The sequence below is a fragment of the Dermacentor albipictus genome, chromosome 10 (genome assembly GCF_038994185.2).
Source record: "Dermacentor albipictus isolate Rhodes 1998 colony chromosome 10, USDA_Dalb.pri_finalv2, whole genome shotgun sequence".
NCBI classification, from domain to species: domain Eukaryota; kingdom Metazoa; phylum Arthropoda; class Arachnida; order Ixodida; family Ixodidae; genus Dermacentor; species Dermacentor albipictus.
Genome location: NC_091830.1, coordinates 70931711 through 70944281, shown reverse-complemented (window position 1 = coordinate 70944281; position 12571 = coordinate 70931711). Strand labels below are relative to the sequence as shown.

At 44.2% G+C, this 12571-nt stretch overlaps 1 protein-coding gene across 2 annotated transcripts in view; it reads right to left on the bottom strand.

Moving 5' to 3' along the window:
- Positions 1-12571, bottom strand: part of LOC135899291 (uncharacterized protein CG43867) — an 88875-nt gene that overhangs the window by 48993 nt on the left and 27311 nt on the right. For both annotated transcript variants that reach the window (XM_065428536.2, XM_065428541.2), the window contains exons 7-10: positions 11322-11413; positions 9091-9220; positions 4582-4709; positions 771-905 (exon numbers count right to left, since the gene is read on the bottom strand). In XM_065428536.2, coding sequence (XP_065284608.1) covers positions 771-905; positions 4582-4709; positions 9091-9220; positions 11322-11413 — 485 coding nt within the window. The remainder of the gene's footprint in view (positions 1-770; positions 906-4581; positions 4710-9090; positions 9221-11321; positions 11414-12571) is intronic.

Below are 12571 nucleotides of genomic sequence, written 5' to 3'. Positions count from 1 at the left end.
ACGCCGCTGACAAGCAGCCATAGTGAAAGGCATTCTCTGTCGCCTAGGGAACCCCTGCGCACCCGCTAAGCCAGCATGCTGCCGCCGCGCTTTCTTTCTTACTGGATTCTTTTGCCTCAAATACTTGTTTGCTGCCTCGCTCCATGTCTGCTCCTTCTTTTTCACCCCACATGGGCCTCGTTGCTCTCTCCTCGACCAGCGCACCTAGTTAAGAAGCTCATTCGCTACTCCACTTGTCCGCGGGATTTTCCGGCAACCGCATTACAATTGGTATTTCGTCTTGTGTGCCTGCACTATAAGTGGTAGGCATACACATTGACTTCATTGGGAAGATAAATAGTAGTCAGAAAATACCGGTATTATATCTGGTCCTGAACTATAAGCAGTTACATTATAAGTGGTCTGAGCTGTACTGCATAATGCCATCAAACTACATACTGTGGCCTGCTGTTCAGTGTCATGGTTGTATTACTTGCCCTGATTCCTTCATGATTACGCCCTTCACTTCTGGCAAATTGTTCATCAGAGCCACTGACAATGGGAACTTTGGTAGAACTCTTGAATACATCAACTCGAGAATTTTTTCTTTAAGGCTGCATATAGCAAAGTAAAGCTGGAAAGCAACAATGTCTCTGACAATAAATTTCACTGTGTTGCAATGGCAATCATACTTTTAGCATTATGTGCAACTTCATACCACAACTCACCCTTGTGCTTGTGCCCTCTAATAAGCGTCCTTGCACACGCCTTATGTTAGCGGCTCTCCTCACCTGTGCCTTATAGTATCGAAGTGTCCCATTGGCCAGGACAAACCATCGGCGCTTCCAGGTTTTGAGCTTGCCCCCGAGCTTGGTCAGGTAGCCGCTTTTCTCAGCCGGCTCAGGTACGACAGGATAAAGGCACTCCTGGAAAAGCAGTAGAAAGTCCCTGTCACACGAGCGGCTGAGAACAAGAGCCCAGGGCTACTCAGGGCATCACGTTATTAGAGAACTGCAGAAACCATTGACGATGATTGTCAACGTAATGGAATAGCAGAATGCTGCTAGAAAGCTATTTGTTTTATGAAAGGATGGTGTATATTTGCTACAGTGAGGATATTTAGGCTGAGCTTTTTTGTTTTTTCATTGCGTAGTTCTTTAAAGGACAGAGTTGTGAACAAGCAGATCTTCAGTGGTGGCATAGGTGGCAGTACATATAAGCCAATTTGTCGTATACGTGTTGTCTCCAGTGCCGCGAGCACCACCATGACCATGGGAGGCGACTGCCACTCCCCTCTCCTGCCAGAGCAACCCTCCCACAGTTACCCCAGAGGGAGAGAGCAGCAGAAAAAGAGAACTGTCCCTCCCGAGCCCTCCACGTACACAGCATGTAAACCTTCAGAAGTCACAACAAAGTTGATGCGCGACAGCGTGTACATCTCAAAGTGCTAGCTGGTGTTCAGTGTACGGATGCACCCCACAATTTGGTTGTGCAACAAGCACGCACCTTTCGCATTGGCGCCTTTGCATTGGCGGCAAAAGTCCGACCACCGACTGCTAACCACTAACTGCCAACTGATAATGGGCGAAAGGTTGAAAGAAAGCTAATTGCTTCAAGACATTAAGCTGGACAATGCCAAACATGTCATTCTTACCATGAACAAAAACAAATCATGAGGTTCAACATCGGGAACCACCACACAGGCCACCGTAAGTGGGGGGAGGCGGGGTTTCTGGGTTAATTCTGAAATGCTCGGGTTTTTTTACGTGCACCTGTCAGCAAATCTAAGCGCACGAGTTTTTTCCATTCCACCCCTAGTGGAATGCAGTTGCCGTGGCTTGAAATTAAAACCACCCTATTGTGCTCAGCAACAGAAGGCCACAGCCACTGAGATACCACCACAAGTACAGAAGTGGAGGTCATGTGACGTGTACAACACACAACTGATAGGGAAACAGAGTGGGTGCCAAGAGAAGGAAGAAAACGCAGTCGAGGACAGCTGAGGATGTAGCAGTGTGAGTAAATGAGCAAATTTGCAGACACAGAGCGGAGCCAGCTGATGCAAGGCAGGGGTGAATGGATATCGTTGGGAGAGGACACCTTTAAAGGGGCACTAAAGAGAAACTTAAGACAGCTTAGAATGCTAAAGCTTTCCTTCAAAACTCTTTCTTTGTTAATTTTATGGTTGAATATTACAACAGAGAATGAAGGTGAAAATTCCATTTTTTACATTTCACATCGAAAACTATAGTGCCGGTAAGTCAATGTCATGTCACAAATTTCAGGGTACTCTTTTTCGTCTATGGGTTGTTATGGCCCAATAAGAGTTCTTTAAACATGCCAAGTTCAACCTTTCGCCCCTTTAGAACACAATATTGTTTCTCTTATTAACTAGGCTTGAGCAGGCATCATCAAAATCCATGCCATCATGGCAAAATGGTATGGAAAAATGGCATTTGCACCTGTCTCAAGTTTGTATCTTTTCTGACTCACCAAGTATTCTCTACGATAAGCATGGCTTTTTTGGTATTATAGAAGGGTAATTTATGGGCTTCTGCAAATATCAATTTTTGTTGTTGTTGAAAGCGATATCAAAGCAAATAGTAATTAGTGTCAAATATATTTGAACCACATAGTTCGAATAGTTAGGGGATTTGCATAACATGTACTAATTGTAACATTCTTTGTCCCCAGTGGCATGGTGTTGTTGCCAACAGGTCCACTTCTGCTGTTTCAATGCTTTCACAATATATTAATTCTGCGCTGCATGAAAACAACATAGTAATAGTAGTATTTTAAGACGTTAGGAAAGCATTTGATGCAGTTAGTCATTCCATTTTACTAGAAAAAATACATTGCTATGGAATCACAGATAGCTCACTTGATTTCTTTTCCAGTAATCTATCGGCGCGTAAGCAAAAGGTTGTCATTGGTCGCTTGATTCATCATACAGTAAAATTAACTGTGGGTACTACAGGACTCAGTATTGGGCCCTATTTGTTCTCTCTTTATATAAATGATGTCCCACACAGTGGCGTAGCTAGGTTGTCTGGTACCCGGGGCCCTTAGGTCTTCCGTCACTCAGCAAATATTGCGAGCCATAAGCCACGATCAACCTATACATAACAGCAAAAGAGTACGCATTTGGGCTGGTTGGTTCATGATTATGAGCAATAAAAACAGCGCTAAACGACGGGACGAGTGAAGGGACACAGACAACAGCGCTGTTGTCTGTGCCCCTTCACTCGTCCCGTCGTTTAGCGCTGTTTTTATTGCTCGTATACATAAAATTTTTCATTCGCAATGCGTTCTTTCAGTTTCGAAGTTGCGGGACTACAAGATTGCTGTTTCATTCAATAATGTAACTAATACAAACTTGCCTCTTCCTGCTGATCTTTTTTCCATTCCTATATGCTATGAGACAAGCTTGAAACGATAATTTTAACCTGCCCAAATATCATGTAACATATACAGCGAAAGAATAATAGAATTTAATGGAACTAAAATTTGGAAAATGGTCCCGCTTGAAATAAAACTGCACGTAATTTCGGCTTAGCATGCAAGTCATTTTTTCTGTCTATGCAAGACTTGTGAACTTGTATGTCTGTTGAGAGACATGGTTTGAGATCATGTTCATTATATGTATGCACGTATTATAGGTGTACTTATACAGGGTGCCCACACAACTTGAGGCAAGAATTTAAAAATGAAAAGCACGTCGTAAGTGAATTGAGCCGAACATATACTATTCGCAATAACCTATAGTAACTCAGGCAATTTTTTTTTCTATAACTCACTAGGGAATTAAGTTGAATTACTCAACTTTTTAATTATTGGCTGAGGACCGAAAGTATGATACATATATTTGTAGAGCACCTTCAGAAACCACCAATCGAGTTGTTTCCTCTGCAACACGTCTCTCATAGTCCTTTTTTCCAGGATGCAAAGCAAGCCCGCGAAATATGAAAAAAGCCATGTGACGGAGCATTTGCGCAGGATTGTACTGCTCTCAAGCGTGCGTTCAGTGAACAAAATCAGCTGCATCATGACTGGCGACGAGAAAGCGGCAGGGCGTTCTCTATCTCATCGTCAGCGCTTGGCCAGCAGCATGCATTCTTGGCCGCGCTCCTGTGAAACAACACCTTGAGGCAAAATTCACGCTGCCATGAAGCCATGAATATGACAAAGTTTTCCACCATAAGTGTAGCCGTATAAGAGGGGAATGGAGTTACTGGTTTAAAATACAACGTGGAGAATTGATGCGTCCATGAATGGAGACTGTTTTTACAAAGGTTTGGACATCGTATGCAGCTGTTTTCACGTGTTATACATACTGACGTTTTTTTGTTTTCCTTCTTTCAGTCGTGTTGTAATCAAGGTTGCAGCTTATATGCAGAAAAATATTAATACTGTATGTTTGTTTTCAACACTTCAAAAACTTTAATTACTCAAATTTTATCTGACCCAAGTATCGAATAGCATATTACTTGATCGAATATTTGAATATATCATAGATTCACACAAGCCTAGTAATTTACTTATATACAGTTCAACAATGTTTTCTATTTACTATCCCTTTCAGGCTGCAATTGCATTTCATACCTGGGTGCCCCTGGAGACTACAGGTGGGTGCGGCTCGAGGGAGTCCAAGCTCAGGGTGTCGGCAGTGGTCGACACTGCATCCGGAGGAACCGCATAGTCGTCCGACAGCAGCGACTCGGCCGAAGTCTCTGCACAAACAAGAATTGAGACTGCACATTTCAGCTTAGCTGTCAGCCTATGACTGCTCACACTCTGGTCAGGTTATACTCTGATCACTCACAGATAAGACTATGTAACCTCTCAAAGCTAATGGCCACCACTGCAAGAACATTTTTTGCAGCTGAAAATGTGTTGTTCTTAAATAATAGGTATGTAAAGAGAAGTCTCTGCGAAAATATTTCCATGTTTGAAATGCCAGTGGATGTGGCTCAGAAAGCTTGCAGAAATCAATGTTTTTGAAAGCCATACTGAAAAAATAAACAAAAATAGCGTCACTATATTTCAACTGTGCACCTCTTTGGTAGGACCATAGTCGCAGATGTCCTGTGCTCCCGCTAGATATGAGCGACTGCTTACATGACAATTTATATCCCAATACCTTTCAGATTTCAATCTTTGTGTGACATGAATTCTGAGCACTTCACATCACGTAGGCCACACAAGTCATCATACCTGCAACGACACACAGCTACTTAAACATAGAAGCCTATCACTGGTGGTCGAACATTGACAGAAGTGCACAAATATTAGACATTCTAAATACAAGTTAAGTATTCCCACTTCAGATATAAGTATTCAAATTGGAGAAATGTATAAATTCTACGGGTGTAAGAATACCAAACAGTAGTAGATTTCGAATTGAATATCGAATCAAATCAAAAAAGAAAGCTGAATATCGGATCGAATATCAGAAAATTTATCACAGAATTTTATGCTTATAAATTCTGTGCAATAAAACAGAATGCTGCACGTACTCAAGAGTTTCCTAGCATTGCATAACAAGAATGTAGTAGCTATCAGTAACATAGATACATAGGAATCAAGATGTACAGTATGGTCTACTCTTATTATAGAAACTCCAAGTTAGTATACCAACACTGATTACAGCTAATTTCTAGTATATGAAAGTCTGGGAAATGTAGAACAGAACGAAATGCTTTTCTTCCCTCTGAAGCTAAAGAATTAGTGACGTTATGTTGTACAAAATACTAATGAGGTTCTAGGTTTGATAGTGGACCTGTGTTTTATGGCAATCTCATATTCCATAGAAAGCTTTGCTCCAATATGCACAAGGGCTTTCCCATCCTTGTGGCAGGTAGTTACGGTGAGGCCAATCTGCACAACAGACAAAAGCACAGACCACGCATCACGTGATTCAATCATCGCTTCGCGCATTGCCATCATTGGTGCCGCACGTGCCCACCGTGGTCGGCGCTGACGGCGAAGAGACACCTTCTAAATGTCAGGATCAGCGTGATTTCTCATCTGTTCATGATTCTGAAATCAGGAAGGTCACTGCAAGCTTGGCACGACACCTCTCCTCCTCCTCCTCCTCCTCTCCCGTCCATTCGTCGTCGGTGCAAATGTATGCAGCTGGGCGATCAACACACTATAGCCACATGACCTTTTCATGCCCACCGTGTAAATCTAAAGGTAGTCTTGTGACGGACTGCTCGAAGCTATAAAAAAAAGACTGATGCGCATTAGCGAACAGCGTCAGGAACGAGGCTGCCGTACATAAGGTGTGTCGCAAAGATGGCAGCTGCGAGTGACTTTGTTGCCATCCTGTACACTTGCTTTCGTTTACAATGTGGTTTGTCAGCCTTCCAAGCATAGCACAGCTGCTACGAATAGATCTGCATTGATTTGGCACCCAACCATAAGTGGTCGACAGCAGACGGAACAGGGTCAATTAAGCCTAATTCCCTAGGCTATGTACTGCACTTACACGATTGTAAGTCGACTTGAATGTAAGTCGACCCCCCCATATCGCGTGACAGGAAAAAAAAAAAAAGAGAGAGCACACCCGAGGGCACATTCGATAACGAAAATTTATTAGTAGCTGACATGGTCACTGGACTACTGGTCTTCACTAGTGCTGTCATCGTCATCGTTGCTGTGGTCCCACAGCGCATCGTGGTCCAGCGAAATTTCACATTTGGCAAACGACCGCATGACGACATATTGTGGAACAGCAGCCCACACCGAATGCACTCAACCAAACGTAGCCATCAGGGAGGCTCTTTTGGCAGGTCCGGTTGGCGTAATTTCGCGGTCTTCTGCCGCCAGCCCCTCATTATACTCACGGCGGAGCAGGGCCTTAAAATTAAGGCGAACGTCCGGGCTTGTTCCATGACCATGTCGCACTTCACTGGCAGGGACCGATCACGCATTTCAGCGACGTACGCCGCAAGCTTAGCCTCCAGCTCCGGAAAGCATCCAGACTTCGGCACGTGGGAAATTTCTCACTTGCAGTCACAGGTGAAAATTTCGCTTCGCTGCAGTCGCCACTTTCGCACCACCCGTTCAGAAACATCGAAATTGCGGCCCACTGCGCACTGATTTGTTTCTTCGGCGTAAAGGATGGCAGCCCTCTTAACGCTGCTGCGAACGAGTGCCAAACGATTAGTGGGCCTGGAGCACTCATGACGACTGGGGAAGCATAGAAGTAGCACGTAGTCGGCAGTCAAGTGGAACGCGTCAAACCAATGCCAATGCCTTTCAACAGACAAACATAAACCCGTGAGCAGTGTCTGCTCTTCCATGAACTACCGATGCTCCCCGCAAGCGCCGCCGTTCTGAGGGTGCGGCCACAAATGGGCATAGCGACACTTCCATCAACTATCGATACCCCCCCTCCCCCCTCCACCCCAATGAGTGTTGCATGCACTGTAAAACTCTCAAAAATGTTGATAAACCCTTCCGAAAAGCGAACAAACACGCAAGATAGCGAAAAGATACGAGTAGGGCCATAGAGCAAACATAAAATTGTAACTACGTTGTAGCTCCCGTTGGTCTCGCTTTTATGGTGGGGCCATGTTTTGGTTTCGATTGTAAGTCGAGCCCCCAACTTCAGACTTCTGAATTAAAAAAAGTGGTCGACTTACAATCGTGTAAATACGGTAGCTGTGATGAAAATTCGCCGCTGCACAATGTGGTAATTGGCCGCAAGCCGTCACAGAATGTTTGCCGCAATGTGTTCTTACAGGTGGCTCATCAGTGATCGGTCCTGCAACTCCAAGTATCGGTTAGCTTGATGGCTGCTGAAGCAGCATTAAGTTCATCACCACGTTAAGTTTGTCACTGGGCTGAGTTTGTCGTTGTAAAAGCATCCGCGTTATGTTATCGTTTTGATCGGTCCTGTCGACCTGAAAGAACCTTGCACCAACAGAGATGGCCCAAGTCAATGCGGTGCCATGCGATTCCCATGTAGGGCCAATGTCGGGAAGGGCAAGTGGTAAGGCAGAATTGCCCCCACAGACAAAGTCCACAACTGTGGCAGGCTCTGCACAGAGGTCACTATACCAATCGAACATACCAAATATTTGAAAAATCAAATAGTAGAAATTCGATTCACGAATTAATTATTTGAACATTTGCTATGCGATTTGATTTATTGATATCCAAATATTTGCACATGCCTAATCAATTTGTATACATCATACATTTCTTTATGGCTGGATATATTGGGTTATCACAATTACTGGAGCCTGACTGTCAGACAAAGAGCATGTGCATATCAACCACTGGCCCCTTCAGGTGAAAACTGAAAGCCAACCAGGAAGTGAGGTGAACTCTCAATTTTTAAATATTTGCAAGTTCTACATTTGATAGCCTTTTAAATAGCATTGTATGTATTCCAGGAAATATATATAATTTTTTTGTACCCTCTACTACTTCTTTCTAGGCTTATAAAAAAATATAGTCAACATTTAATTCAATATGTAAAGCACCTATGTTTTATTATTCGTACTTGCTTTTAAAATTTCATCATATGGCCACTTTCACCAAGTCTATTGCATCCCCTAAGCAAGCGTATCTAGAAGTCTTATTAGCTGCATGTCTCCCGTGATGGTGCCTTTGTGGTGCGTGAAAGCAAGCACACAATGCGACACATTTCTGCGTGCAAGATTGACGTCAAGATGGTGGTTCTTTTGACAGCGTTTTTTTGCACCCTCTGGTCTCAAGTGTTGTCAACATAGATTGCAAATTTCAAAATGCCTGCGCTACCTAATACAACATCTTCAGTCAAGCGAAAATGCATGCGGGGCTTGCCTCAGTTTGCAGTATGTGTCTTTCCAGAGGCATAAAAGTGTTCGCTGCCTGGCCATACGGCGGCATGACAGACAGGTCTGCCATGCAGGAAATGGCTTGCAGACTTCAGCTACACGTAACCTTTTGGCTATATATCTCGCTTGTGGTATGCGATGATGGCAATCTTCGCAGACCTGTTCAATGTCTATAGCTCGTGCAACCACAAAAGTTCATGTCCTCGACACTCCTGAAGAAACGTCTTTGATGAAAAAGGTGGTGACGTGGTCTACACTACCGAAGGAAGCGCAGACATACCTCTGCGCACGCCAACTGCCTTCGGAGATCGGTCACTGGATCCGCTGAGGGGCGTCCGACTGGTATCCTCGTTGTCCGACGAATCCGATGACTCTCCCGTGAAAGGCATTGAGCGAATCTGCGATGCTCGCTGCGTAATAAAGGAGAGGGAGAAAACACAGAAGGCCAACATTATGACAGCAGTGGCTTTGGGTACGTGGAGTAGCACACAGCACGATAACTTGGTTATCAACGAACACTGTGGCACTCTTTATTTTCTAGTTGATCGAAAGTCTGCCATGACAGTGTGACGCATAGACTGAGCTGGAGCTAAACTACACAGACAAATATGCAAAAAGTTTGTGGAGGGGCCAGCCATTGCCATAGCTCAACCGGTAGAGCATCACACACAGCATGCGGAGATAGTAGATTCAGCTCCCACTGGCAGCAAGTTGTGCTTACTCCTCTCTCATTTTCCTCTTCCTAAAGAATTGTACATTTCAATTAAAAACACAGTTAATTTTTTCATGCTTCCCTTGGCTTTATTGCTTGTCAGATTCATGTGGTTGTTACTAAAAAAAATGTTGCCTTTCGGTTCCCATGAGTCTTCTAGCTCTCTTAGAGGACTCCTCACTTGGCTCCATGCCAAATTTTAGTTATACTCTGGAAGTTCTAAAATGCGTCCTAGGGATCGTGTTACCAAAATAATTTTTTCAAATCAGTTTATTATTGGAGGAAATCGATGAAATTGAGTGTGTGCTGTTACCACACAGCCAGGAGGCGAGTGCCAATAGACGCACTCTCTTCCTCTGCCTCAAGAAGCATCCGCAAGCAACATTCCTTCCCTGCCTTCTCCCATACAGAAGCTGAGGGACTGCGTCAGGTTCATGTGCCGAGCCCCGCCTCATTCTTGCTTTTCTTTTTCTTTTTTTTGTGTTGGGCACTGAACAAGTTGGGCACTGAACAAATTACCAAAGTAGTGTGCCATGACAACTTTCGCTGCTGCGACTGCGTTTTACATCTCAGCGTTAGTGCGTGTTACCTCGACCCTATAGCTAGGGGCATCGCTTTCTCAAGAAGGGGGACTTGAGGCATTTGGTTTGAAATTGAAGCTGGTTTCGCGGTGTGCAGCGCTGTAATACTTTGCAGACACGATCGTGAGCGTGTGAAGTAAGCACTGCCCTTGTACGTTTAACATGGCCAAACCTGGTGAAGGGCCCTTAAAAAAAATAATCCTCAAACACTGTCAGCCGGTTGAACCATGGGCAATAGCAGATCAGAAATGACATGCTTATGCCTCTGAAAATAAAGTATTTATGTGACTAAAATATGCGCGGTCTAAACCTAGAAAACAGTTGCACTAGAGCTTCTCTACAGCATTGTGCTTGCTCGCAGATTCCCTAGACCACTCTTTTTGCATTAGGACACATCAGCTTGCCAATGCACGAGACCCATCTATCCACCCTAGCCACTGACCAGCCAGCACTTCTGACTGAGATTTTTAGGGGTTCAAGCTACAGACTATGCGTCCCAAAGCTATAAACTGTACCTTCACACTCACAAATCTGGAATGAGAAATACAGCTCCTATACTCAGTTTCATACATGGCAGAAAATGCTGCAAAGTTTAGCAAGACTCCTCTCACAGTTTGCATTCTTGACCAAGAAATAGTGCATCGAATGTCGAATAAAGACGTTGGTATGCGTCATGTGATTTGACGTAACACTAAGTCTCATACCCTTACGTCATAAGGTATGACGCGACTATTAGATGAAAGGCATCCAGGTCTGAGCCCGCTAACCATCGAGCAAAGCGACACGTTTCTGGGACCAGCAGCCACAGCGCACCACTTTCACTTGCAACCAAAGCATCCCAAACCACACTGGTAGCACAAAGGTACACAAATAATAATATGCATTTTGACATAACCTTACGTCCACAAGTCATGGTTGTAATATGTGAGCTGTTATTCCATAGAAAGCATCGCAGAACAAGAACCGCAGTGACCAACGCATGGAGTGAGATATCTATCACTACACTACTTGCATAGCGCTACTTCCGTAGCATTGCTAGCTAAGTAAATTATGGAGTACAGCTTGTCTTCTTGTGTTTACAGTGCCTTCTGGAGCGATGGTACATTGGAGGTCACTGGCCCCAAAAAAGATGATGGAAAAGGACAAGCCAAGAAAGGAGGCTGCAGCGTCTGGATAACCGACATGCAAGGCAGTGGGAGGTGAACGACAAACACCCACCCCTTTGACGGCGGCATAGACGGGCACGCTGAGCTCGGAGAAGGCACTGTGGAGGCGGCTGCCCGGCAGGGTACCTTCCAGGCTCGAGGCACCTGCAATTGTAAGATGTACTGCCTGCTCAGGCACCATTCCTATGACTAGCAATGTAATGGGCACCATTCAAGAAAAGCATAATGTCAAGCTAGTCATATATCAGTGTTTTGAGAAGTCCAACAGATCACGTTTATTTGCCAAGGACCACGGATTTTCTTATAAATTACCCAGAGGGTAAACTGGCACTGCCTTGCTGCTGTATGCTTGGGAATGCTGGGAAAGCCGTGGCTTAAGATCTTTCTTGGAAAGCTGAGACACCACAGAGGCATGTCTGGCTAGCAGCGTTCTGTCTGTCACAATGGTTTGTTCTTTATTAAAACAGCACATAACATGCACTTTTTCTTTATTAGATAAAACTAGGTTTTTTTCTTTATTAACGCCTTCCTTGCCACGAACGAGCTCAGTTCATTCACATGTTTCTGGTAAAAATGACCAAGGACGACGAATTTGGCTCATCGTCGATACTTCTAATATTTCTGCGAAGGCATGGACGAGCTGGTTTCGTCTCAGTGCTTTGTTGTGCTTCTAGTACATGGCAGCACATGGTCCATGGGGTCGTGCAAGAAGAAGTGGCTTTATTCTGGCAGAGGAAGAAAAACACGTTGGAAGCTGGGGACCTTGAAAATAATTTGGCAATTTCTGGTCCAAATTCGGGACAACAGTGCCACTCAGAAGGGGTTAAACCATGAAAACCTGTCATGGATCATGCAATTGTATGAACTGTAAACAGTACTGGCGACCGCTAAAGTTGGAAGAAAAATTACAGAGTCTGGGCTCACTGTGTGCCAGCTGCAATCATCTGTTTTCATATCCTTAACTACTTGTTGTTTTAATGGGACTAAACAATAACAGAAGGTGTATTATGGACAAAAAGACATGATATGATTTCATTGTAGAAAAGCACAATTTCTGTGGAAATGACTGATTTAAGCCAAGCCACATTCGAGACAATTCTCATGCACACACATCTCGGCATTCTCATGGAATGCAAAGATGTGCTGCATGCATTTGTGTGCCCACCGTGTAAATCCAAAGCTAGTCTTGGGACGGGTTCTTCGAAGCTACAAAAAGAGACTGATTTGCCTATATGAACAACGTCGGGAACTAGATGCCGCTGTACGGCATCTCGCAAAGATGGTGGCTGTAAACACTGTTGC